This window comes from Paramisgurnus dabryanus, chromosome 16 (genome assembly GCF_030506205.2).
Source record: "Paramisgurnus dabryanus chromosome 16, PD_genome_1.1, whole genome shotgun sequence".
Classification (NCBI taxonomy): Eukaryota; Metazoa; Chordata; class Actinopteri; order Cypriniformes; family Cobitidae; genus Paramisgurnus; species Paramisgurnus dabryanus.
In genome coordinates, this window is record NC_133352.1 from 28,597,595 (window position 1) to 28,621,345 (window position 23,751).

General features: G+C 35.8%; 2 protein-coding genes and 1 long non-coding RNA gene across 3 annotated transcripts in view; all 3 read left to right on the forward strand.

Annotated features, from left to right (window-relative positions):
* LOC135752256 (pregnancy-specific beta-1-glycoprotein 7-like) overlaps window positions 1-23,751 on the forward strand; it is a 79,472-nt gene that overhangs the window by 1,860 nt on the left and 53,861 nt on the right. The window contains exon 2 of the mRNA XM_073812176.1: window positions 109-423. Coding sequence (XP_073668277.1) covers window positions 109-423 — 315 coding nt within the window. The remainder of the gene's footprint in view (window positions 1-108; window positions 424-23,751) is intronic.
* LOC141280899 (uncharacterized) lies at window positions 1,390-2,239 on the forward strand. The gene is made up of 2 exons (XR_012335236.1): window positions 1,390-1,507; window positions 1,586-2,239. It is a non-coding gene; the product is annotated as an uncharacterized lncRNA (long non-coding RNA).
* Window positions 17,115-22,962, forward strand: LOC135760211 (uncharacterized). Its single transcript, XM_073812177.1, has 5 exons — window positions 17,115-17,309; window positions 19,103-19,429; window positions 19,995-20,228; window positions 22,048-22,161; window positions 22,240-22,962. Exons 1-5 carry the CDS (start codon window positions 17,261-17,263, stop codon window positions 22,296-22,298), a joined length of 783 nt encoding a protein of 260 aa, XP_073668278.1. The 5' UTR covers window positions 17,115-17,260; the 3' UTR covers window positions 22,299-22,962.

A 23,751-nucleotide genomic window follows, 5' to 3' on the forward strand; every position in this document is an offset into this window, starting at 1 on the left:
CATTTTTTTTAAGTCTAGAACTAGTCTAATCCCTGTCCTGGAAACTGCCCCTTAGAGTCTGTCTATTATAATAAAAGTTTGATGTTTTGTGTGTGTTTTGGTCTATAGGTGTGAATCAGAACTGCAGTTTTAATCAGACAGAATCCTGTTATGCAGCTCTGGGAAAACAACTCTCTCTACGGATGTTTCAGGATATTCATATAATTACACTGGAATTAAAGAAAGAAGAGAGTTTGATTTGTAAAATACAGAATAACGTAATCAAGAAATTAAATTTTTATGAAAACAGATCTGACGTTATCGGCAGTAATGACACTGTGATTATAAACAGTGTGACCAGAGCAGATTCAGGGAGATACACATTAACGCTTACTGACTCACAGGGCAAAGCAACATCTGCAGGACTTCAAGTGAATGTTGAAGGTAAAGTAACTCTCTATCAGAATAAATACTATCACACTTTCTCTACAGATCTTCTCTACACAGTGTACACTGCATATAAACTGTTTATTAATTAAATTCTTATCAAAACCAGTGTCTATTATGCAAAAATATTTTTATTACACATTCATGTTACATTGATGTCACATTACATGAGATGTTTAATTCAGCAAAATTGTGTCCAGTTATCACCCAGTTGCTGATAGGTGTATTTCACTATAAAGCTCCTTTCATTTGGCAAGAAAATTTCTGTTTCATAACACTTTTTTAGATAAAAATGCTGTAGTTGCAGCATAACAGGATCATGTTAATCAGCTAAACCTTGACCTCCTGGATCATACTGGAAATGAGAGTTGAGTACAGTACAGGATCAGGATCAGGATCAGGATGCTCTTGATGTAGACGGCACCTGTTTATTTAGTATTACATACAAACAGATATGAGCATGCTGTACAGAAACAGTATGAGTAGTATACAAGTAAGTCATTATGAACCCTGTGTGTGTTGTATCATGTGATTGTGATGCGTCCCTGATTTACTATAACAACAACAACAAGAGTGACTAAGATGAATTAATTTTCTGATCTGGAGGTTTAATTGTTAACAGTGTTGAGGTTTATCAGTCAGTTCACTCCAAAAGAGTATCCAAATAACAGGCAATAGGTCAGGGCAGGCAGCAAACAAACAATATCCAAAACAACAGGCACGGGTCAAAACAGGCAAACACAGAACAGGAAACAGAATACAGGTTAACAGGTAGAATGCTAGGTAGGTTAAACAATAATCAGCAGGGAGTGAACAGATTTGACCGGTTTAATACAAAAACACAGGAAGTGAGAAGCATGGCATGACATGATATCAAAATAAAAGTCAGAACAGGGTGTCAAAATAAAAGTACAAAACACAAAACAAGACAAAATCCTTACATTGATGTGTTTGTGTTGTACTGTAGGTTCAGTCTCTATGTCATTTGTGATAGTGTGGACCTTACAGATGATGTTTCTTCTGCTTCTGTTAGGAGGCTTTCACATCTACATCAGAAAGCGCACCAGCACACAAACACCAGGTGACAAACACTTATGATGGATCTGAATCACTAATGTTTAAGATTGTGATGATAATGATTATAATCTGATGTTTTCAGGAGAAAAAAAGCAAGAAGATATTGTTATGTATGAAAACTTAAACAAGGTTACAGAATAACATCGACAGAATCAAGGAAATATTATCACTTATATGCTTAAGTTTGTGTCTACTTTACCAGGTGATTAGCATGAAATGTTAAACTCTAGCTACTTAAGTCAGAATTACACATGTGTCATGGATGAATTAGGTCTGTAAGGTGTATATATAGCATATTCTTTGTATATTTAACATAGAACACATTTAGACAGCCTTCATAGGCAATCTTACAGAATTCTGTTTAAAATAAACAGAGAGCACCGTTGTGATAAAATTGAATATTTAGAAATACTAACTTCTTACTAAAAAAACAACCGCAAGTTGGAAAAAGTGAAAATTTACATAAAAGTTTATTTACACAAAAACTGTGCTCCAAACACTTTTTTGGACCATGTTTTAATTTTGAAAATTCGCAGGCTCGAATAATCACATTCTCTGCTCACACACACACACACACACACATACACACACGCATGCACGCTCACATGCACGCACACACACACACACACGCACACACAAACACACACACACACACACACACACACACACACACACACACACACACACACACACACACACACACACACACACACACACACACACACACACACACAAACATAGAATTGCATTGAAAGCAGTGAAGGATACATCCACTGCCTTCAGAAATCAACCTGATGAAGGATACAAAGAGTAAAGCAAACATTGGATTCAGACGTGTCTTGATCTCTTCCTCCAAAGGCAGCATTTAAGAGCTTTCAGATGCAGTCTTGGTCTCAAACTGTGTTTACCGTTGTGTTCTGTGTTATTTTAGCATAAGCACTTTTAAAGTAATGACTTGTATGTGTTTCTGTTTTGATACTTTATGACTGTTAATAAAGACTCATCACATGAAAATTGGGGTAAAAATGTTTCTTTTTTATATGACACAAAAATCGTAATGTATAGAGGGTATGCATTGACGTCACTTTTCCACATGACCACGGCGGAGCTCGCCCTGTTGAGTGGCAAAACATTCAAAAAAATTGCTGGTTTTCATACAGTAGCAGCTGCTGCGAAAACGCCAGTAAAACTGACTATTATCAACTTAAATTGAATTTAGTTGGCCTTAACAGTGACCCTAAAAACTTGCCAAACAATTAGTAGTCTGTGGACCATGGCATATGGCCAGACATTGCTTTTCCTGAAATATATGTTTGTCTTGCCTAACACTATTAAACCATCCCACCTTTGTAGAACACAAGGCTCATTATAATGGATGTTTTTAATGACGACTCACTGACAAAACTTTGCAATTACAAGATAATAAGAGTATAATTATAAGAGTATTTATGTATGTGTATTTTAGGTAGCACTTTATTTTACAGTATGTGTACTTACATTGTAAATATATGGTAAATAAGTTGTACTTACCGACAAATGTGTGGTACTTACTTTTAGGTATCTACATGGTAATTAACTGGTATCATTACTGTACTTACCAGTGGTACATACTTGGTAGTTATTATGTAACTCTAGATAAGTACTGGGTAATATACTTATAGTGTAGGTATACTGTAACTAACGAGAAACATTACTGTACTTACAAATAAATGTACAATATAAGTATTTAGTATTTACAGGCAAGTTAGGGTAAATGACAGGTATTTATAGTGTACATATATGATAACTAATCTCAAACACTTCTGTACTTACAAATTGTACCTACTGTAAAATAAAGTGCGACCGTAATGTTTATATATGAATGAGTGTTAAAAAACATAGCACTGCTCATAGATAAAGTTCCACCATAAATTATTTTATGTTGCAGCACTCGTTCACTTCTCTGGACTGTTTGTTTACAGTGTCGCGTGAGCAGCTACACTGCAGGTTCGACTTCATTTGGCGCTAAGCAGACCTCTTGGTGATGTCAAAGTACCGCGAGAGAGAGTCAAAGCAGATTTTTCCATGTGATAACTGGAGTCTCTCTCGCGGTACTTTGCTGTCACTCGCCAGTCTGCTCCCCAGTTACTTTCGCGTCACTATAGTAATCTGAATTCATAGAAATTCATAAGCTGATCGGATCGCGCAGTTCGGCATGAAGTATATAGCCTAATATGTATTTCAACCCGCTAAAGTAGCAAGTGTAGCATGCTAATGGTCAATGCTTCACATCTATATTATGACTAAACTTTAAAAATGTCACAAAACCATGCTGTTACGCATCCTCGCGCTATTTTTAGTGGGTATACGGAAATCCTTGACAATTTCTAGTGGGTATACGGCGTAGTCCTGCGTATCACGTAGACTACACCACTGCATATAATGTCTGTAAATTAATTTTATAAACACCATAGTGTTCAATCAATTGATCTGAGGTGTCACATCCAACTTATTATTTAGGTACATTCCACCACTGGGAATTGCTTACATAAAATTAAAAGTCCAGATATTTTTGTCACATATGCAGACATCAAGATTCACCCCATGAATCACAACAGTGGTGACACTATGGGAATCATGAGTTTTTATAATACGCTGGTGCAATGCATTGCAACATGTAGGAAACTCCCCACTGTTGTGATTCATGGGCTGATTCTTGATGTCAGTATCTGTGTCATAAGGTCTGGACTTTACATTTTTGATTACAGCCATGAGTTTAAAAAACATTTATGTTTCTTAACATAAGAGTGAAAGTCACTTACCATCTTAAGGATATGAAAAATAACACATTTAAATCAAATGAGGTGATGCAAACATGAGTACACCCTACAAAAATTCTTTTAAAAAAGCAATCTAATATTTTGTATGGCCTCAGCCACTAATTCTTCTAGACATTGAATAAAGAAGTTGACAACATACAGTTACCTCTTTCAGATCCTGGATGGAAAATGACGTTCTGCTTGTCGTTTCAGAACTCCCCATACCTCAACCTGGCGTTGAGGTCTGAATCACTTTTACCCTGTGCTTCTTCTTAAATGAATTAGTGACCTTAAATGTGTGTTTTGGGTCACAATCATGTTAAAAGACTGCACGGTGAGCAATGGCACAGAGTGATGGAAGCATCTTCTCTTTAAGTATTTCACAGTACATCTGTGTATTCATGATGCCGTCTATACAATTCAACTCTCCAACACCTGCAGCATTCATTCAAGCCCACAGAAGAACACTGCCACCACCATGCATTTTTCATTGGTACCATGCATTTTTCATTGTACTCCTCACCCTTGCCACACCATACAGTTTGGAACACCTCAGAACCACAAAGATTAATCTGTGTCTCATTACTCCAAAGTATAGAGAGCTAGAGACCCAATAGTCTTTACCTTTCTCAATATGAGCTCTAACAAAAGGCTTTTTGTGCATTGACTTTACCAGTGGCTTCCTCTGTGGATGACAGCCATGCATGCCTTTCCTTTGCACTATACCTCTGTCGTGTGTTGTCAAAGGAAACACCCCAGCTTGACTTTCTAATGATTTAGCCAACTGTGCTGAACTTGCATGATGATTTTTTTTAACATCAATTATCACAAAATACTCTTGACAAGGTGTTAACTTCAGGGAACGTCCTGGAGATCGCAGAGAGCTTCTCACAAGTCCATACTTTTGTAATTTTTGGATCCCTTTCGTGACAGTATTCAAATTTATTAGCAATGCCTAACTTATTATCTTGAAACCTTGATCATTTTGTGCAAAGAAATTATTTTATTTCTCATGTCTTAAGACATTTCTTTACCATGTGGTGCTATTCTGTCACCATTACATGAGAGTGGATTTTCTCTCTTAAATACCACTCTCAATTGCCAGTTATCCTGTGGCCACCTGTGTGATGATTAATTATATTCATAATTTCCTAGTGAATTCCTGTTAATTACACTTTATTTAATTTTTTTGCTAACATGTTCATCATGTACTCATTTTTGCATCCCCCCATTTGATTTCAATTAGTTATTTTTTGTGTCCTAAAGATGGTCAGTGACTTTTACTCTTTTGTTAATTAAAATAAATGTTTAATAAAACTGTTTAGTAAAAAAAGAAAGCAAATTGGTCTCATATTTACTAACAAATGGAGAAAAATCTTAATTTTCAAAGGGGGTGGGATGTCGAAATGACGTCCTTTTGAGACGCCTTGCTCAGTGGGTTAATCATTTGAAATATTTTTAAGCTTATTAATTCTTATTCAAACTGAGTAAAGATACAAAGATTGATACAATAAACGTATAGTATATCAGTGTAGATCATTCACAGTACCTTGGCGATAGATCTGTGGTGTGTTATCAGTTTTAGCAGTTGTTTTCGAAAAATAACAGTCCTGGGATTTCTCTCTTTTCTGGTTGCCTTTTCAAATCCATTATTAAAGGAACGTAAGCAAGTGATTTTATATGGCGTTATATAAATTTCTTGTGACGACATGTTATATACCATACTTCTGTTTTCTTGTCAAGGCTGTTGGTGAAAACGGTTGTCCTATAATTTCCGACAAAACTTCCTGATTCTTAATTAAGACTGCAAGTCCAGTGTAAGCAGAAGTAATCTGCCAGAGTGAGACACGTGACTGAGTAAAAGATCTTCATACTTCACAGTCTGCTTCAGGACTCTGTCTTTACTCTCTTCTGATGGATTTACTCTCTTTTAGAAACTTCAGTGAAATGTTGATCATCTTTGGACTGATGCTGGTTCTGCTTCAGACTGGCTCATGTAAGTGAATGATCATCTCAAGCTGAATGTTATGATGCTGTTGAATCACATGTTGGCAGCTGTACACAAAAAATGATGGTGCTAAATTGCACTCAAAGTGGTTTATTGCCTTGTAATCATAGGGGAAACACTTTAAGTGCTATAATATAACACGTGTCTTTAAATGTGCTAAACATCACTTTTGTCAATTGGTGCTATGTAGAACCATAAGTAGTAACCACTACACCTGCCAATATAGCACCACTAAGGGTTCTAAATATCACCATTTGACAAAGGTGCTTTAAACACCTTTAAAGTTGCTATTATTAAAGTAAAAGTGCTTCATGATGCCGCAGAAGAACCTTTAACATCCAAACACCTTTCTGTTTCAAAAAGGTTCTTCAGATTATATTTAAGGTAATAAAGAAATGGTTCTTGAATGTTTCTTTGAGGAACCAGAATTGTTCCTCTATGGCATTACTGAAGTGAAACGTTGTATTAATGCTGGAATTATGTTGCTGAATTTGTAGGGCTCAGACTCTGAGATCAGATGCTCCACTGATCAAATATCATTTCTGTCTGATACATTTCTTTATGTTTAAGAGTTTTAATTACTGTATGTGAGTTCATTTGTAATATGTTGCTTTGCTGGTTTTAAATTGAGAGTAATATTTGTACCAGCAGAAAACATTAGACTATTATAATAAAACATGTTATAATGTTTTTGTTGTTAGATTTGTTTTTGTGTGTTTTGTTCTGCAGGTGTGGATCAGATCTGCAGGTTTAATCAGACAACACCCTGTAATGCAGCTCTGGGAGACAAACTCGCTCTACAGATAATTTGGGATATTAATTTAGGATATACTAAACTGGAATTAAGGAAAGATAATATATTAATTTGTAAAATACAGAATAACACAATAATTAAATATGATCTTTATAGTAAGAGACCTGACGTTACCATCAGTACTGGCACTGTGATTATAAACAGTGTGACAAGAGCTGATTCAGGGAGATACACATTAAAGCTTTATGACTCACAGGGCATAGAAACATCTGCAGGACTTCAAGTGAATGTTGAAGGTAAAGTAACTCTCTATCAGAATAAATACTATCACACTTTCTCTAGAGATCTTTTCTACACAGTGTACACTTCATACTGTCTATGAATTAAATTAGTATTTAAACAAATTAGTATTATGCAGAAATATTTTTATTACACATTCATGTTACATTGATTTTACATTACATGAGATGTTTAATTTAGCAAATGGTGTCGAGTTATCATCCAGTTGCAGTTATTTTACAGGTGTATTTCACTTAAAAACCTCCTTTCATTTGGCATTAAGTTAAAATAATAAGGGACTGTCACTGACATCAAATGCTAGAGAGAAAAATATCAGTTTTACCCTTAAATAGTCTAAATAAACATGCTTTTAAAAAATAACTTTACAACGAGATGCTGTAGTTACAGAATAACAGGATCATGTTAATCAGCTAAACCTTGACCTCCTGGATCATACTGGAAATGAGAGTTCAGTACAGTACAGTACAGGATCTCATGCTCTTTATGTAGACTGAACCTGTTTATTTAGTATTACAAACAGATATGAGCATGCTGTAGACCAGGGGTCTCCAGAGTCTGTGAGGTGCCCACCAAAGCACATTTTATTAATCGTCTCTATTAAAAGTCTCAACTGTAATATTTATTTATTACATATTTTTTATATTAGCTTGGCTTGGCTTGCGTATGTTAACATTTTAAACAATACTAAAACAATTATAATCAACAAGTACAGTCAAATAAAATCAACAATTTAAACAAAAAAGGTTTTGAGTAAATTATATCAAAAAGTAAACTAGCCCTCCAGATCGAATTATCCATTGTGGTAGCCCTTGCTCACAAAAAGGTTGGGGACCCCTGCTGTAGACAGTATATACACTGCAGAAATTTTGTGAGTAGTATGCAAGTATGCCATTCTGAACCCTTTGGCACAGTGTTTCAGTGGGTAGCACTGTTGTCTCACAGCAAGAAGGTTCCCAATTCCCCAGAAGAGCATCACTGTAAACAATTGTACTGGTGAGCTTAAACAAGGAATTTTTATTGATTTACTGAAACAACTACAACAAGAGTGACTGATATGAATTAATTCTCTGATCTGAAGGTTTAATTGTTAACAGTGTTGAGGTTTATCAGTCAGTTCATGTGTTATGGGGTTAAGAGAGATGAATCTTCAACTGTGTCTGATTACAGGAACATCTACTGCATCTGTGACCTCACATCTGACCTCTACACTAACCATTAACAAACATCATATACACCTTTCTTATTTACAGTTAATAAAGGAAATAATAACAAAATTAGACATCCATCAATGGCATACAACATTTTAATTAAGAGTTAATTAAGAGAATTATTACAATTTGAGTATAATTTCTGAAATCATTTTTACAAAAACAACTTTGCCTAATTTCACTTAATTATTTAGACTTTATTTTTCTTATGTGCAGAACAAAAAACTAGTGTACTGCTTACTCTTTACTACACCATGTACACTGCACATACTGTCTGCTAATAAAAATAGTTGTAATGTGAAGGAAAGTAATTATTAATCCAAAGCATTTGGATGAGATGGTAAGATTTTGTTTTTGTTTTGGTTTTTTATGCAATAATTAATAATCAGATGGGTGGGTGATTAAATGCAATGATTCACTGACAGATATTGTTTGTGTACTGTAGGTCCAGTCTCTCTGTTTGTGATAGTGTGGACCTTACAGATGATATTTCTTCTGCTTCTGTTAGGAGGCTTTCACATCTACATCAGAAAGCGCACCAGCACACAACCACCAGGTGACAAACACTTATGATGCATCTGAATCACTAATGTTTAAGATTGTAATGAAAATGATTATAATGTGATGTTTTCAGGAGAAATAAATCAAGAAGATATTCTTCTGTAAGAAAACTTAAACAAGATACAGAATAACATCGACAGACAGAAGGAGGCTTTATCACTTATGAGAAATGATTTCATGATGTCAAAGATTTTCACATTAATGGAGCTTTTACCTTATGCACCAGCCGTGGATATTCTGATATTATTATTGTGACTTCTTTTAAGTTCTTTAAATGTTTATGTACAAAAGCGAAATTGTCCAAAATATATCCAAATAATGATCCTACCTGTCAACTTTATATCATACTTTTTGTCTGTGCCCAGCATTAATTTCTCTCTGGACACATATTTTTAAGTCAATTTCTGATGTTTTTATTTTAGATATTGAACCAAGTCCCTAGTAGCACTATTTAGTCTTTAGTCTTGTTTCATAATTGCTAAGAGAGTTGTACTAACAAACTGGAAAAATCCCTCCCCACCTTATTATTATCATTGGATGCATGACCTGTTGCAGTTTATTCAAATATAAAAATGTAAATTAAAAAAATGGTAGAACAGAACAATTTAATACAATTTGGAAACCCTTCTTGTCATGCCTTAAAAAATAATGACTTCAGTCTAAATATATAAGTAACCCCTCCCTCTGTATTCACTCTTTGCAGTTCTTGTCCACCCTGTTATTCCTGATTTAGAAACACAAAGCGAAAAAAGGAAAAAAATGTATTAGTATTTTTTTCTTCCTCAAGTGACAATGATTGTTTATAGGTGCCCCCTCCCGTTCTCTTTCTTTTTTCTCTATAGACCAATTTAGAGTAGACGTCACAGTTACGTCACTGCAAGCTGCGCGCGCAATGCGGTTGCAGAAAAACAGTGGAAATGAATTAGACACGAGTGAAAAGAGCAAGATAACTCACTGGAAAATGTCATGTTGTGCTGTTAAGTGTCAGAATAAGAATGCCAAAAAAGATGGCTTTCATTTTTATAGAATACCATCGTCAAAGACATCATTTGAAGATAAACGTAGGTGTTTATGATTACAATAAGCCCTTAAACGAACAGAATGGAGCAAGGAAATCATCTGGAAATCTTTTAATAATTAGAATAGAAAATAAGTAGAGAAGATGTCCGGTGTTCTGTCGAAGTCTGTTCCCTCCATGTGTTTCTTATAGCGTTTTTATCATGTTACAATTATAATTTATTAAGGAAGAAATAACAAAAAACAGGAACATTATGAAATATTTAATAAACGCTATTATATATAATACATGATAGTATTGCTTTTACATGTACTTTAGCGATTCAGACTGTAAAAATATTTGATTTAGCAAAAAAGAACAATACATATACATTACATACATGCATATCAGTAGCCAAGCCATTTACACTTTTGATCTATCTAAAAAAATAAACGTAATGTGATTAAAACGCTATAAGAAACATTGCACTAAAGGGAAACATAAAGGAATCAGACTTCGACAGAACACCGGATCCATAAAAATCACGGTTAAATGCTAAAACACTTCACAACCCTACTGCGGAGCAGTCACTTTCTGCAACCAGTTTGGCTCCGCCCACAAAAAACGTCATCTCTGTTTGCAAACACGAAATTGGTCTATATAATTTTTTATACTGTGTTTATATATGTAGCAAGAATTTATTGTATTATATTTGTCCCTTATTTTGTAACTCTGTCTATTGGGCTGGGTGCAAGATAGGGCCCCTTGTGTTCTGTATTTCAAGGGGCAATATGTAGATTTAAACTAAATTAAAAAAATGCTATATGTTTGTAGTTATTTCGAAAACACATTCACATATCTTTGTCTCTAAAAACACTGCTATAGCCAGCTATTCTACTTTAATGTCTGTTTTCGTTTTGTTCTGTGTGATCCTGCATACAATAGGAAACCAAATTAGCTTTTTATGATTCCAGTGTCACTCATCGTAGTTGTATTTTTACTAGTAAGAATTAAATAAGAGAGCTCTACAAGTCAATTTCTGCTTCCCATAGTGTATGACTCAATGCTTTTCATTGGCAGTTGCACTTCTATAGGTGTCTGTCCACTTTTCTTGCATTTTTCAAATATTGCCAGTGGGTGGAGTCAGGCTCTGAACAGGGGTTTAGTTACGCTTTAAAAACTAATAACTTAAACCAAACTTTAATAAAAAAAAAAAACAAGAACACTTAAAAGAGCACCATAACATGAAATAAATAATGTACTGTAACAGAAACCATTGCTGGGAAAAATGCATTTAAAGTGTAATTTGATTGATAAGTTTAGCTCATGTGCCAATTGTTTACATGGTGATGGTAGGGGTTATGACCTATACTGGAGTCTGCCACTAGGGGGCAATTAAAATGTCTTGACTTTTCAGGATGTGTAGCCCCACTGACTGCTCCTTTAAAGTATTTACCACACAGTTAAACTAAAACAGTGGTCACCAATCCTGGTCCTGGAGGGCCGGTGTCTCTGCAGAGTTTAGCTCCAACCTTAAAGGAATAGTCTACCCTTTTGCCATATTAAAATATGTTATTACCTCAACCTAAACAAATTAATACATACCTATCTTTGTTCAATGCGTGCACTGTACAGCGCGTCGTGAATGTGTTAGCATTTAGCCTAGACCAGGGATGGGCAACTTTGATAATGACGAGGGCCAGCATTTTTCTCCTTTATTCCCAAGGGGGCCAGAACCACACGCACAATTTACATCATTCTTAATTTTCTTTATTAAGAAACCACAATATACAATGAACCGGTCTTTATAGATTTTAACTATTAAACTTGGCAATTATGCTAATTCTAAATCATAACTTTATTTTCAGTGGACAAAGCATTTTTAGATAAAACTTCTTACAGTTTTTTTCGATTGCTAAACGACAGTGGGCACAACTGGAGTCACATGTGCAAAACTCTAACTACAGTCTGCACAGCAGCAGTTCATGTGGACCAAACTCTAGTTCGTTTTTCATTGGTTAAACACAGTTTTCAAAACTTTACACACTTATCCCATGACTTTAACCACAACCTTCACAACACTGTGGATTTACAGCACTTTGTTCAAATGCTAACACACTGCTGTCAAAACTGTGAACCACACATTCAAAACAGATTGATTGTGCCTTTCAAACACTGCTGATTGCAATTTCATATAAATATAAATTCCAATTTCATTTATATATTTCATTTATATATAATATTACTTTTTATATAAATATGATAGGTAGAGCTTAGAAAGACAAATTTTGGAAATGGAACAAGGAAGACGGGTTCGTGGAGGGAGAAGGGTGGCAGGTAGTGGCCTGATGCTAGCGAAAGGCAGGATTAGCTCCTCAATTCTTTGTTTGAAATACAGTATGTACTTTTAGTTTCTGTCTTTTTTCCTCATTATTATAATTCCATAAACTACTACAGACTATTGAAGCAAACTGCAAATTTTCATTTACCTTAAAGAATTGTTCTGGTCAAAAAATTTCAATAAATCATGTGATAAATCAATCAATAAATACATCATTATTTGAAGAAAATATTACTTTGTATGAAGTCACTGAAATTGTTCAAATTGTAAAGATAAAAAGTTAGTAATTTCTGTATTGGTGTTTGATGTTAGTGTTTTTCCTCTCAGTGTGTTGTGAGTGACAGTGTGTGTTATCTCAGTGAGGGTTGTGTTTAGTGTTTGGCTGCACGGAGCTGTTTTGAGCCATGTGTTAAGAGTTGTGCTCAGGTGACATTTGGTATTGCAGGTTGTAGTTAGAGTTTTGCACATGTAGCTCCAGTTGTGCCCACTGACGTTTAGCAATCGAAAAAAAACTGTAACTGCATTGCTTTAACATCTGTAACAAACAAGGCAGTTTTAAATTAGTATAGAGGAGTTTCTCATCCTGCCCTCAGAGAACAAAATTATTTAAAATAAATATACATAATAATAATAATAATAATGAATACATACATTCAAAACAAAATATATAAAAATGTTAATAACAAAGTATTTTACCTTTCAAATCTAAGAGTAATTCTGTCTCGAGTCTGATCCGTCACCCAAACCAGTGGCATTGTTTTGAACCCGACTGGACCCGAATGTAAACTGACGTGTGTGCAGTCGCAGCCCTGGTGGGCTCGCAACCAATTTGGCGAGCTGCTCCATTTGTTTATATGACGATGACACCGAGGTAACGGCTAAAATGTACATTTAAAATGATCTGACATGTCTGTCTCAACGAAAATTAACCTATCGCCAGCCACAAAATGTCGTAATTAGGCGCTCTTGGCAAACAGAGGAGAGGTTTGAAAAGGACATTAACACACATAGTTCAGGGCTTATCGGGTCAGTTCGGGAAAAACATTCATTTTAAATAAACCGAGACCCGATTATTGTACCCGACCTGTGTCCGAGGCACGCGTGAAACATTTAGATCCAAACTTGATCGAGTCTCGGGTCGGACCTTGGGTTTTCAGACCCTGTGAACTTGAAGACCTCTTCTTCGCATAAGCCCAAACACGGGACTATGCTTACTGTGACGATCCGCTGGACGTAGCGCCCCCTCCTGGTTGGGAGGTTTTACGTCCGAATACAAAAATCATAATTTTAAAAGTATTTGATAAATTATAATATGGTCCAGCGGGCCGTATTAAAATCTACCCCGGGCCGTGTGCGGCCCTCGGGCCGCCAGTTGCCCATCCCTGGCCTAGACCCATTCATTCCTATGGTACCAAAAAAAAGTTTTATTTTGTGGCACCATACTTACTGGTACAACTCCTCATGTAACAGTTTTTAAAGCTTGCCTACATTTTCAATAATTTGACACATTTGTGCGTTTCAATATGATTTAAAGATGCAATGACATTAAGTGGGAGGAGATTTATATGTGCCTCGGGTTTAATCGAAAAAACACTTTAGCATTAAATACACTTGTGTATCCTCCCTCATGACTCCTCATGAAGCCTCTTTACTCTTCGATCTTTGCATTTTCGAGGTGCAGTTAAAGAATTGAGATGTCCAACAATATGAGCTTGATCGGTTTCCAGGTTGTAGGAGCGAGAAAACATATTTAAAACACCCATAGACTTCCACTGTAAAAGAATAAAGCCAAAATATCCCAAAAATATCAGCTGACGTAATTTGGAGCCAGAATCTGTGCAGAAGTGATTGTGAGGTGGGCCGCGGTATCAAGGTCCTGCTCAGTTTTTGTCCAGTTTGACTCAATCACAAACACACAAATGATGTCTTACCACATTTTTAATAACCTAAACCAAACATAAAAAACAACAATTAAAAGTACACAAGCATAAGAAATAACTAATGTAACAGTTAGACAAGACAAACATATAACTTGTGTCAGGAAAAGCAGTGTCTGGCCACAGCAGCCGCTATGAAAACCACCCATTTTGTCGACCGTTTTTGCCACTCAACCTGGCGAGCTCTCGTGTGGTCATGTGGAAAAGTGACGTCAATGCATACCCTCTATACATTCATGGCATGATGCGCTGTGCCGCGGTGCTTCTAGTCTGGTGTGCAGCGCCCTTAAGGCCTCTCCCAAAATTTTAAGAGCTTTATTGAAATTATTTTATTTTAGAAAATGTTGTATTTATCAATTTTGTCTGAGGCTCTTAATACTATTAGACCTCTGTAATTTTTTTTGTGTGTGTGTGTTTAACTAAAGTTTTATTTTACCTTGAATCTTATTTCTGTGTGTTTTTGTGCAGTCATTCACAGGGAATACAGCAGCTTTGTATGAATTATTGTAATTTAATGTTTCCATGCACATAATACACTAAAAGGAAGCATGTGATTGATCAATGTATCTGTCAATCAAACACACTCTTTCTATGTTCAGTTCTTGAATGAGCTAAATGAGCTTATTGTGCTTTGTGTATTTATTTGTATTGTCATGGCCGATGTTAAGTTAGGCCTGAGATGCTCTATTCATTTTTCAAATCTTAACTGATTTTAAAACCACGAAAGTCCACAGACAAAAGGACAGTTTCGAACCATTTTTAAAATTATAATCTTCTGAATGCACAAAACAGACAATTGAACAGCCCATTAGACCACACCTGCCGACTGTAATAATGATTTCACACTGCAGCAGTAAATTGGAATCTATAAAACAGAGGATTTTTTTGGACAAAAAGTCAGGTGCGACAAGCCTCGAATTGGGCCATGGCCACTAATCGACAGGGGGTGCAAATTGGACCCAAAATAGCCTGTCTATATAACACTGTACAGTACATAGACACTTGTTATTGCAACCTAAACCTGACAAGATGTTCAGGGCTTTATTTTGTGATAACAATTGGCTGGATGTACATTAGTCCACTTATTGCATGGCAGCTTGCTACATAAAGAATGACATCAAATAATTTGAAATATTTTATTAGCTTATTTATTCAAATAAAAAACTGAGTAAAGAGACCAAGAGATACATTAAACATATAATGTATCTGTGAAGGACACCTAGAACCAGGATTAGTGGTGTGTTATTAGTTTTAACAATTATTTCCGGGAAATATCAGATCCTGGGGGTATTCCAGAAAGCAGGTTATGTGACTTACCAGGGTAAGTTTAGGAGTAAGTAAATGGGTAACCTCTGCTTTCGATTCCAAAAATGTAGGTAACTTTTGGGTTATGTAAGTAACAATAGCAACTAACTCTCTGAGGAACAGGTTATGTTCCAAGGTAAGTTCATTGTATTTAATGACAAGAAGCTTGGGAATATGTCTGCACATGCATGCATTAATGATGAGCGTGCAGCAGATGGGGATGAATGTATTTTGCATATGTCAAAGCATATATTTTATTACATTTACAGTCGCAAATATTTATGCTGTCTATTTCTAACTTAGAAAATGTATGCTTTCTCTTTAAAAATCAAATACTTTTTTAATAAAATGGATTGATATCTGTGATTAGACTAAATTATATACATTTAAATATATCATTTTTATTTCTTAAACATGCACTTCTAATCCTTAGCCTCCTCTCTACATTTGATCTAGTTCTTTCTCTAAATCATATTTTTTCTTTAAAAATTGACCTTTTGCAGCTCCTTTCCTGAGCTATCATTTTTGAGCCAAAAGGAAATTGAGAGGTTTGGTTAAATCATATAGGATGTCAGGGACAGGGAAGACAGAACCCTAGTGCAGACAGCTCTTAACCAAAAATACTTTTATTATATAACAAAAACACCCTCGAGGGGGGTATACAAGGCAAGAATATAAATTATAACAAGACATGGCAAACCAAACAGGATCCATAACAGTGTCAAACGTGACGCACACAATGATCCGACACAGGACATCACACACAATGGCTTTAAATAGGGGAGAACTAAACTAGGGAACGAGGACACACAGGTGAAGGGCGTAAACTAATAATGAATAATTAACAAGGCAACGAGGGGGGCGGGGTCAAGACTTAAGACAGGAGAGCACGAGGCACACAAAACACAAACACAGGCCACGTGACTCTCCACACAAAACAAGACAACAGTGAGGGCTGCCATGACCCTGTCACATGAAACACATAAGACATACAGGGCTGACAGGATCATGACAATAGGAAATATTATAACATATAGAACATGTTACTATGGGAACTAATGTAACACTAATGTTCTCCACTTCTAGAAACCAATATAACCAGAGTACGCAAGTTTTGGGTTAATCAACCCAGAGATAAGGGTTAATCTGATGGTAAGTTAACCCTGCTTTCTGGAATACATCCCTGGGTATGTCACAGCTGACCAATCAGAATCAAGCACATTGTATTGTTATTTTTGTCTCTTTTCTGCTCCCTTTTATAAATGTATTATTAAAGTAACATGAGCAAGTGATTTTATATGGGGTTTTATAAATATTTCTTGTGAAGACATGTTATATACTTCTGTTTTCTTGCCCAGTCTGTTGGTGAAAACTGTTGACCAATCATTTCCAATTAAGCTTCCTGATTCTAAGTAAAGGCTGTGAGTCCAGTATAAGCAGATGTGATCTGTCAGAGTGAGAAACACGACTGAAAGATCTTCATACTTCACAATCTGCTTCAGGACTCTGTTTTTACACTGTTGATGGACTTCTGGAAACTTCAGTGAAATGTTGATCATCTTTGTACTGATGCTGGTTCTGCTTCAGATTGGCTCATGTAAGTACATGATCATCTCAAGTTAAATAATGCTGTTTAATCACATGTGGGCAGCTATACACAAAAAAGATGGCGCTAAATTGCACTAAAAGTGGTTCATTGTCTTGTAATCATAGGGGAACCAGTTTAAGTGCTATAGCACCCATCTTTAAACAGCTCATTTGTCAATTGGCATTATGTAGTACCGTAAGTTGTAACCACTTACACCTGCATAGCACCATTTGACAAAATAGAACTGAGATCAGATGCTCCACTGATCAAATATAATGTCTGTCTTATACATTTCTTTATGTTCAAGAGTTTTAATTATGTGAGTTCATTTGTAATATTTTGCTTTGATGGTTTTAAATTATGATGAGAGTAATAATTACACTAGCAGAAAACAAAGGGGTGGTTTCCCAGACAGGGATTATCTTAAACCAGGACTAGGCCTTAGTTTACCTATAAAATATAACTATTTTTAACAAACATGCCTTAAAGAAAACATTATTTGTGTGCATTTTGTGGCAAAACAAAGAGTAATAATGTATTTTAAGATATGTCTGTCACAACACGGGAAACAGGTAGGAGGAAGCAAGTACAAGTTCTTTAGATGAACATTTACTAACAAATGCACTAGAATAGTGATGTTAGGTTCTTGAACGAATTGTTCTTTTAAAACCGGTTCTCAGGAAGTAACCAGTCGAGCCGGTTTAAAAATCTAACTTTAGTTTTGGACATAGGTTCTGAGAACGCACAGCCGAATAGCATGTCGGACTGAAAAAGAACCGAACGAAGTTTGTTGATGATTGCCGAGGCAAGGATTGCAGACGATTCTGACAAATGAGTTGCTGACACTGCATGTGTATCACCGAGGATTTGAATTAGCCTGATGCACAAAGTTTCTTGTTTTATTAGTTTCTTGATATGGTTGTTTTATTAAAAAGCTTTAGTTTTAGTACAATTTATTGTGCATGCAAATCATATTTTATTTGTTTAAGGAACATCAATGAGTTTAAAAGACAAGTTTATTTATTCTTTAACTTAGGATATGTAGAACAAATACGCAACTGTGCATCAGTGTCTTTTAGGAATCTTATCCAAGTTGTAGGCTAGTCAAACTGGTCAGTTGTATCTGGCATTTATGATCCGTGATTGAAACTGTGACCACAAACATTACTAACTTGTAAATTAAAGGCAATAAATCAGCTATGCCTTCGTAAAAACAACGTTATTTGAATGTTTTAATGTGTTGACACAAACGACTTTATTTGAATGTTTCAGTGATACAAGTAGTTAGAAAATAAATGTGTTGTGATGTAATTTATTGATGATATCAAGAACCGGTGAATTGGCTTTTTGAACCAGTTCAATGAGCCGAACTGTCTGAAAAGAGTCGGTTCGCAGAAATGCATCAGACTTTGCATTACTACACTAGAACACTGAACAGTAAATAAACAAACAAACAGGCAGGCAGGCAAAACTGGGAACAGGAACTAAGACGTACACTATAGTTACAGAGACATTCAGAGACAATGATCCAGCGACTGACAAGACAAGAGACAGGGCAATTATACACAAGTGAAATGAGTAACAGTTGTTCTGATGAATAATGAGGGAAATGTCCAGGTATCAGACACAAAACAGAACACAGATTAAACCGTGACAATGTCAGTGCAAGTTGTTTTTGGTTTGGACAGCTCTTACATTTTTTTAAAGTCTAGAACTAGTTTAATCCCTGTCCTGGAAACTGCCCCTTAGAGTCTGTCTATTATAATAAAAGTTTGATGTTTTGTGTGTGTTTTGGTCTACAGGTGTGGATCAGAACTGCACTTTTAATCAGACAGAAACCTGTTATGCAGCTCTGGGAGACAAACTCTCTCTACGGATGTTTCAGGATATTCCTATAGTTAAACTGGAATTAAAGAAAGAAGAGACTTTGATTTATAAAGTAGTCAATAACAGAATCTTTAAATTTGATTTTTATTATAAAAGATCTGACATTACATTATCTGACGGCAATAATGACACTGTGATTATAAAAAGTGTGACCAGAGCAGATTCAGGGAGATACACATTAACGCTTACTGACTCACAGGGCAAAGCAACATCTACACCAGAACTTCAAGTGAATGTTGAAGGTAAAGTAACTCTCTATCAGAATAAATACTATCACACTTTCTCTACAGATCTTCTCTACACAGTGTACACTGCATAAACTGTTTATTAATTAAATTCTTATCTAAACCGGTGTGTATTATGCAGAAATATTTTTATTACACATTCATGTTACATTGATGTCACATTACATGAGATGTTTAATTCAGCAAAATTGTGTCCAGTTATCACCCAGTTGCTGATATTTTACAGGTGTATTTCACTAAACACTTTCATTTGGCAAGAAAATTTCTGTTTCATAACAGTCTAAATATATGCTTTTTTAGATAAAAATGCTGTAGTTAAAGCATAACAGGATCATGTTAATCAGCTAAACCTTGACCTCCTGGATCATACTGGAAATGAGAGTTGAGTAAAGTACAGCACAGGATCAGGATGCTCTGGATGTAGACTGCACCTGTTTATTTAGTATTACATGCAAACAGATATGAGCATGCTGTTCAGAAACAGTATGAGGAGTATACAAGTAAGTCATTATGAACCCTGTGTGTGTTGTATCATGTGATTGTGATGCGTCCCTGCCTCCAGCTCCTATTGGCTCAGTGAAAGTGTCAGTCGAATGCATCAGTGGGGTTTGGTTGGCATCCTGCTCCTCTGAGGGGGATTCACTCTTTTTCAGTTGGACTCTGAATGGAAAACCACTAGCACAAGAATATAAAACCACCATTAATCTGGATGGGAAAACTTCTGGAAACCTCATCTGCAGTGTGAAGAATCACATCAGTCATGGAGAGAAGAGCATCACTGTAAACTATTGTACCGGTGAGCAGTGCCGCTGCTAGCCATTTTGGTGCCCTAAGCATAATTCCTTTATAATGCCCCCCACCCCGACCCTGAGAAAAACAACGTTTGTTTTTGCCAGTTTAATTTTTTATTGCCAAACATATTAATACTTAATAGCAGAAAGTAAAATCTTCACAGCTTTAGCCAACACGCACTACACATTTGAAAGTGCGAACTTTTATAGAATAGCAAAACAGAAAAAATTACCAAACTTAAATTATCAAAATAATCCAGACATGGTTTTCCCAAGTACAATTTCACTTTAAATAAATTACATTAAATAAACATCAATAAGTAAACAAGAATACTCAATATTCTTAAATAAAACAAAGATTCAGAGAAGTGCCACAGTAATGTTTGCTTCATATCATGACGTTTTATATTTATATATATTTAAAGTGATGAATTGTAACATGTGCACTGACTGCTAATGTTAACTTTTACTGAGAAAGTTTTAACCACCGTCACGTCAAAATAAACCACAAAATAAACTGCTGCTCAATATCTAAAGAAACGTAGTAAAGAAAGTAACAGCTGCGTCAGTTATTTGTAAAATGCATATGCATAGGTAATGTTTTACAGTAATGTTTCTTAATTTAGCTTGCACTGAAGTTATAAATTATAACAACATAGTTTGCTAAACATTAATATCAGCACAGCAAGTTCGAGGCGCATTACTGCAGCCCATGCGCATTTCCCTTATTTAAGAGATTAAACATGATGGACTTAGCTGCAAGTGATGCACGGGCATCATCCCGCAGTTTCTTCCTTTTTCTTTTTTCCGATCCTGACTCCTGCTGTCTTTTCGGGACCATTTCCAAAAATTGCCTACTGACTGTCCGTTTCTCAATCCGAAGGCTGCAGCCTGCGCAAGGTCGCATATGCACGCTGCATACGTCATCAAGCCTGGTTTATTTCAGTTAATTAGACATTAGCAAATCATAAGCATATTACAACAATTTACGATTAACTAAGAATAATAGTTCACTTTATAATCATTAATATTACGAAATAAGAAAGTTTTGATGACGTATGCAGCCTGTAAATGCGACCTCTGGAGGCTGCAGCCTTCGGATTGAGAAACGGCCTCTGTCAAACTTCGTCAGGCGCCCGCGCGATCAAACGGCATGGACCATCAAAGGCTGGGGGCATACTTTCTAGACTAGAGACATTAAATTATCTCGTTCCCCCTTTTTTGTAACATATACATGGATATAAAGGGCCTAATAATATTTCTATAGACTAATGAAATAATTTCAGCATTATAATTTTTTTTCATTAGGCTATTATTTTTGGTGCCCCCTCAGCAAGTGATGCCCTACGCACAGCGCGTGATGCGCGTTATGGGAGCGGCGGGGCTGCCGGTGAGCTTTAAACTATGAATGTTTACTGATTAACAACAAGAGACTGAGATAAATTAATTATCTGATCTGAAGGTTTAATTCTTAACAGTGATGAGGTTTATCAGTCAGTTCACTCCAAAAGAGTATCCAAATAACAGGCAATAGGTCAGGGCAGGCAGCAAACAAACAATATCCAAAACAACAGGCACGGGTCAAAAACAGGCAAACACAGAACAGAAAACAGGATACAGGTTAACAGGTAGAATGCTAGGTAGGTTAAACAATAATCAGCAGGGAGTGAACAGATTTGACCGGTTTAATACAAAAACACAGGAAGTGAGAAGCATGGCATGACATGATATCAAAATAAAAGTCAGAACAGGGTGTCAAAATAAAAGTACAAAACACAAAACAAGACAAAATCCTTACATTGATGTGTTTGTGTTGTACTCTAGGTTCAGTTTCTCTGTCGTTTGTGATAGTGTGGACCTTACAGATGGTATTTCTTCTGCTTCTGTTAGGAGGCTTTCACATCTACATCAGAAAGCGCACCAACACACAAACACCAGGTGACAAACACTTATGATGGATCTGAATCACTAATGTTTAACATTGTGATGATAATGATTATAATCTGATGTTTTCAGGAGAAAAAAAGCAAGAAGATATTGTTCTGTATGAAAACTTAAACAAGGTTACAGAATAACATCGACAGAATGAAGGAAATATCATCACTTATGCTTAAGTTTGTGTCTACTTTATCAAGTGATTAGCATAAAGTTAAACTCTACTTGAGTCAGAATTACACACATGTCAAGTATAAATTAGGTCTGAAAGGTGTATATATAGCATATTCTTTGTACAGTATATTTAGCACTGTATATTTTGCAAAGAACACATTTAGACAGCCTTCATAGGCAATGTAACAGAATTCTGTTCAAAATATAAACAAAGAGCACCTTTGTGAATTTATTGAATATTTAGAAATATAAATTTCTTCCTAGAAATGCAATCATAAGTTGGAAAAAGTGAAAATTTATATAAAAGTTTATTTACACAAATACTGTGCTCCAAACACTTTTTTGGACACTGTGTTTCACATAGAATTCTGTGACATTGAAGGAAGTGAAGGATACATCCACTGCCTTCAGAAATCAACCTGATGAAGGTATCTCAGGATACAGGAAGTAAAGCAAACATTGGATTCAGACGTGTCTTGATCTCTTCCTCCAAAGGCAGCATTTAGTGCTTTCAGACGGAGTCTTGGTCTCAAACTGTTTTTACTATTGTGTTCTGTGTTATTTTAGCATAAGCTGTTTAAAGTAATGACTTTTTTGTGTTTCTGTTTTGATACTTTATGACTGTTAATAAAGACTTATCACAGAAATTCGGGATAAAATTGTTGTTTTTATATGACACAAAAAACCTAATGTAAAGAGGGTATGCAACGACGTCACTTTTCCTGACCACGACGGAGCTCGCCCTGTTGAGTGGCAAAACATTCAACAAAATGGCTGGTTTTCATAGCAGCTGCTGCGAAAACGCCAGTAAAACTTACTATTATCAGCTTAAATTGAATTTAGTTGGCCTGGGGCCTCATTTATAAAGCGTGCGTACGCACAGATTTGATCGTAAAGTTTGCGTACGCAAAAATCCACGGCAAAGTGCATATTTATAAAAGCTGTCTTTGACGTGGAAAAGTGCTTAGCGCCACGTCAGGGTCTGAGCAGACGTACGCACTTTTGCTTGTCTGATTGCTGCAGGTTTTTGGAAATATAAGCCAATCTTGCTGCTCGAAATTTGGTTTAAACGTTGAGAAGTGCTCTTTTATATGTCTGTGACATTAATTAGGCATCGTTTAAAGGCGGAGATCTGAAACTGCTGGGATGGGCATAAGTTCAAGTTTATTTGCGATTTATAGATTTGAAAGGGGTACGCGCGTTTTTTGCGCGTACGTTCGGTTTATGAATCACACGTACGCATTTTTGATAAATGATCGTAAGATCAAATGTAGGATGGTTTTTACGCAGCATTTTATAAATGAGGCCCCTTAAGAGTGACCCTAAAAACTTGCCAAACATTTAGTAGTCTGTGGACATTGGCATGTGGCCAGACATTGCTTTTCCTGAAAAATATGTTTGTCTTGCCTAAAACTATTA